The sequence below is a fragment of the Cucurbita pepo genome, chromosome LG17 (assembly GCF_002806865.2).
Source record: "Cucurbita pepo subsp. pepo cultivar mu-cu-16 chromosome LG17, ASM280686v2, whole genome shotgun sequence".
NCBI classification, from domain to species: domain Eukaryota; kingdom Viridiplantae; phylum Streptophyta; class Magnoliopsida; order Cucurbitales; family Cucurbitaceae; genus Cucurbita; species Cucurbita pepo.
The window spans coordinates 3,851,951-3,857,293 of NC_036654.1; the positions used below are offsets into that span (position 1 = coordinate 3,851,951).

General features: G+C 38.6%; 1 protein-coding gene across 1 annotated transcript; it reads right to left on the reverse strand.

The window, feature by feature from the left end:
- Positions 1–209: 209 nt before the first annotated feature.
- Positions 210–5,330, reverse strand: LOC111778190. The gene is made up of 7 exons (XM_023657878.1): positions 5,112–5,330; positions 3,039–4,178; positions 2,796–2,954; positions 2,322–2,568; positions 2,151–2,221; positions 1,878–2,000; positions 210–987 (listed from the first exon to the last, which is right to left on the reverse strand). The coding sequence occupies exons 1-7, from the start codon at positions 5,118–5,120 to the stop codon at positions 646–648; spliced, it is 2,091 nt and encodes a 696-aa protein (XP_023513646.1). The 5' UTR covers positions 5,121–5,330; the 3' UTR covers positions 210–645.
- Between the last annotated feature and the right edge of the window lie 13 nt (positions 5,331–5,343).

Below are 5,343 nucleotides of genomic sequence, written 5' to 3' on the forward strand. Positions count from 1 at the left end.
GAGGGGAAGTTTGGTTTCAAACCCCAATTCAAACAAGAGAAGTACGTCATGCTAATGTGCCTTGGATGATCCACATCTCAAGATCAGGCACCAATGAACACATTGAACGATCCATGTGGCTGAAAGCTCTCACTGCCCAAGCACAATATACATTCAACTAAAAGATTAGGGGCTCAAATTATTCCCGAAAACAACATTAAACACGGGATTAAACACAGCAAAAAGATCAGTTTTAATTTGCTAATCAATATTATCCAATATTACATATTAAAATCTTACACATCACAGCAATGTATAGCCCTTCCAACCTATTTCCACACAACCTACACAGCAAGCCCCTATGAGAACCCTACTTAACAGCAGTATTTGGAAGAAAAATAAGGCTAATTCTTCACTAAAATTAATACACCAAAGATATTAGAATCAATACATATATGCACAAGTAGCAGTACTATTCACAAATTGCCATTCTAAAAAGGATAGATGAAGCAACCTGATGAAGATGAAACTAACTTAAGTAAAAGTTAAACACTACCAGAACTATGTAACAAAGGCTGCCCTAGCTAGGTATGGCGTGTCGTAACTCGGATAAAACTACAAGAAATTACATCCACAATTCGGAGAATACCGTCCAAACTACTCATCTTAGTCATCGGAGCCAGAGGCTTCCCTTCTTTCTGAACATTCATCAACGTCCTGTAGCTCGTCCTCACTGAACACGCTTTCATCACTTGAATCAGAAAGCAGCCCAACGTCGTCGTCATCATCAGTAAACATCTCCATCTTGCGTCTCTTCCTAATCTCTTTTATACCTTTTCCTTGAAGAGCTAGTTTTCGTTTTCGAGTGTTTCTCTTGCGTTTCGGAAACTCTTCTTTCTGGGTCTCGAGGCCTTTGCCCTCTGTTGCCTTTGTTGTTCTCCCTTTACCATATTCACTATCCTCGGATTCTTCGACATCAAATTTGCGCCTTTTCCTACTTGAATTTGTCTGGTATTGAAAACGTCTCAAAATTAGATTATCCCCATTAAAAACTATGGCAGCCAGATGGAAAGTTAACCCAATACACCTTTCTTTCTGTCTTTCTTTCTTTTTATGATTGAAATTTACAGAAGATCCGTGGTGTTTAAAAAAGACCTTCCCAATTTACAACGAGGGAGGTATAACTATAGGAAGTAAAACTATTAGACGGTTTACACCAAGATATAGTTTGGTAAACAATATTGTCGAAAAGTTGTGTAGGTCTGTGTCTTTTTTGCAAATATTTTCTGATTTCTTTCTTTCTACTGATTCTAAAAGAAAGTAAGATTATAAAGCTTCCCTGATTTATAAATTAAAATCCTAATTCGACACCCATCGTATAAACTAATATAAATTCCCGAAGAAAACGATTTTCATGCGAACCATGGAAGTTATTTGGAGACCCAACATAACCTTTTGCATACTGTTAGCCAATCCAAACTCTTTCGTTCCTATGGCTTGGAAAGGTGCTACTCAAAAGGGTGATGAAAGCTTCTCCTTTTAAGAACCAAGTGATTGTTTTGTGGTTCAATGTTGCAATAGCCAATATTTTGAGACTATAGTTCTAGAGAAACCAAAGAGTTGTTGGAGGAGAGATTATTCTGAGGAATTTTGAGACCTTGTAACAATGTTTGCTTCCATTTGGTGCTCCCTATCTAAAGATTTTGTAATCTCCTTTTGGGTAGTTTTTTCTAATTTTGCTATTGTTTTCGGCGAAATGGATGCTTTTCTATGGCACAAAGGGCTCAACTATGGCTACTATAATCTATTTCTAATGTAACTTCCATGGCACAAAGTGCTCACTCTTACAATACACCGTTGCGGAATAGAAATGGCTCAAAAACAAATAACAGGCATACCTTTGGACCGCGGTCAACCAGTTGAGCCCACTCGTGTCGGTTTCTTAGACAATCAAGAACAGCTTGTGAATGACTTGAATAAGCATAGCGCTCTCCATTATGCTTCCTCAAGTTATGCCAATGCTGCAAAGAAAAGTAGCAAAGTAAGCAAATACACAAAAAATAAAAGGAGAAAAATAAATCTTCTATGATTGTCCAAACAAATAAGCAAATAGGGATGTATAAGCCTAAACATTCAAATAAATAAAAACTGCATATCGAAAAAAACCATACAGGCAATACGGCATTACATAGTTCTTCGTAAGTCATACGCCTTCCTTTGCTCATAATCTCATTGATCAAGCCTATATAGAAATAAGACAGATGTCCCAAATTGTAAAATTCGTTAATTTTATGGAAATGAGACGAAAACTTTCACATATACAGTTCAGTTCACACACGTACCAGGTAAGGTGTGATGAACAGAACCTTCTCCAACGGTGCCTGTATCGTCATCAGATGTGTTCCTTGGTGAATTACGTATAGATGAATTGTTATGATCATTTGCCTCCACTGATGATGATGGACCACTACTTGTAGTATTTCTAGCATAGGCTGAAAGAAGACCTTTTTTAAGAGCATTCAGTCTTGCTTGAGCTCCATTTTCTTCCCTCTTCGAAGCTTCTGCAGAATTACTCGTCTCTTGCCTTCTCTGATCAGGGGAAAATAGAACTTCATCAGTTCTTTTAACATCGTCGTCAGGCTCACAGGCACTGCGAAATGTATCTCTCAAGGCATCTTTGTTTTTCATTCTAGAAGCCTATAAAATATCTAACCACAAATACTTTAAAGATAACTCTTAGAACTAACACGTCGGCGTATCTAAAAGTAGAGTAAATTGGTACATGCGTAAGAGGGAGATATATGCATATATTTTACCGTAGCATGATCTCTTCCCCTAGAAGAAGAAGATCGCTTTATTAGCATGCTTGTTGCATTTGGAGAACCCAACTGTGGTGAGCTACCTGGCTGACGCAATCGCGGTACACGAGGAACTCTAGGTGAGCTATTGAGCTCTTGATGCAAAAGGAAGGCAAGCTGCCACAAGCCAAAGTAATTACAGTATTTACACGTTAAGTCATATCAGAATTCAATAAGAAAAAACTGAAAATTTTTAAGAACCTCTTCATCACTCAGAACAGCAGATGGATTTGTAGTTGCTGGAGGGCACATGGCTGTTGCATGACGCTGATTGACCTTCGATGGAGGAAGAATGTTCGTCTGGTTAGGCTTGTCAACTTTTTGTGGCAAACATGATTCTGCACTCTTGTTTTGTGCAGTTAAACCCTTATGATTGAGATGTGACTCGACTGACTCGCTGTTGCCTGAACTGTCCGATACATGTACGATAGATGACTTAACCGTTGAGGGCACAACAGAATCTTTTGACTGTGATGTGGTTCTTTTTGAAATAGGATCTTGCAAGTCCCTAGAGTATAAGGAATTTGCTGCAGCACTTGGATGCTCTTTAACTCTTCTCCTTGGAAGTTTTTCCCTTTCTTCGTCTCTGTCAACATTTGAAGAACGCTCTTTCCTACTGCTACCACAACTTCCAGACACGGCCTCATGTTTGGCAGCAGTACCTTCTGGGTTTTCAGGATCTGCAGGTTTTAAATCATTGGATATGGATGGTTTAGAAATTATAATATTCGCCGATGCAGGGGAAGACATCCCAACACATAGTGTTGTTTTGTGTTGACTTGGTAATACAGATTGGTGGAAAACCGTTCCACCCGATTTTGATGCCTTTTCGGCACCAACTTCAGAGCCATTTTGGGGTTTCATAGAACTAATATGCACTTTTGTGTTGCCTTCTGGCAAGTCCAATTCCTGTTTAAACTCACATGGATTACTATATTGTTCATCAGCCTTTTCAAGACGAAAATTGCTAGCAGCTTCAGAACTTCTGTTGAATTCTTCTGCCTTATGGCCATCCAATTGTGAACCACACACTGCACCACCAGAATTCACCTTACAACTCTCATGCATACAATCTTTACACTTCTGCAGCTCTGTAGCATCAGCGTGCAACGAAGCCTGGAAGTTCAAAGCTTCTCCAGATACATCATGTTGCTTCTCTATTTTCAATTTGGCATCTGACTTCAATGAATCAATTGAATTGCCACACTTAACATCTTGATGAATCTGAGCATCCTTGATTTCATGTGCAGAGCTAGCTAAACCTTCAATGTAAGGCTTCACAGCACTCCTAAAATTTCCTTCAACACCATCGTCTAAATAGTCAAGTGCTGTACAACTCCCCTGCAGTTGAATGATCGAGTTACCAAACAATGAAAAGTAGAACAGAAGAACACGACCCCCCTAGAAGTTAATGTGTAATAAAAAGAAATAGCTCCAGAATATAAATAGATTAACACAGGCATTAAATTCTTATATAGTTGATCATCAATCTTGGAGATTTTCAGGGTACATTTGGCTTGCAACAAAACATGTTGGTTTCTGATGGAGGACGTATTGTTTCACTCGTCCTTTCTGGGAAGGGAAGGCCCGCGAGCTACTTTTTTCCTGGGATGTATAGAAGTTTTAGAAGTTAAAGAGACCTTGGAGGAGGTGTTGGCTTACGAAAAGTTAATCTCTCTTTGAGTTTCAAAGGGGAAAATAATTCCATAACTGTCCATATTCTTTGTTTTAAGTTCTCTTTCTAAAACCGCTCCTTTATTTTACGCTCTCTTTCTGATATTGCCTTTCAGTAATTTTCATGAAGCTTGGCTTCTCTTTTTTTCACAACCCCAACACATTCTTGAAAAATTCAAAAACTTTTGTGATTATCTTCTTCACTTTCCCCCTTCTTTCAGAAACCATGAATTGGCAAAGAGATAATAAATAGACGCGGAAGGGCAAAAGACTAACCCCATCCCGAGGATCATGACCACAGATTTGTATGAGTGAAGTCAGAGAGTATACGCTATCTACAACTCCAGTGTTATAACCACAGAAGTGTAGTTTACTACAAACTACTCATTGGCATAAGAAATCCACTCAGGAGCAAGAAAAAAACTGGCTCTATATACCCCACACCTGTATGAGATTTCCTCAATACAATAATAAATTTCATCTAAAACACTCTAGGAATCGTTGCAATCATGAAAATATGTGTGCCACTAATGCCATGCTTCCAACATAAAACCAAGAAACGCAATGCAGTATAGATAATTATGCAAAAGATGGACATGCCTGCTTCATGACAACGTTTCCAACATCCTTTTTAGCAGAGAGGGGTAGTGCAACTCCATCAATTTTTGTGGAATTCTCAACTGCCAAAGTAACTTGAGCTCCATTTTCTTCCTTCGGTGCAACTGCACTGACACTATTGGTTTTAACTGTCTCAGAAGAAACAATATCAGGAGAGAGCTCAAAACTACATTTAGATTTATCGACAATTTTATTAGCCACATCATATGCATCC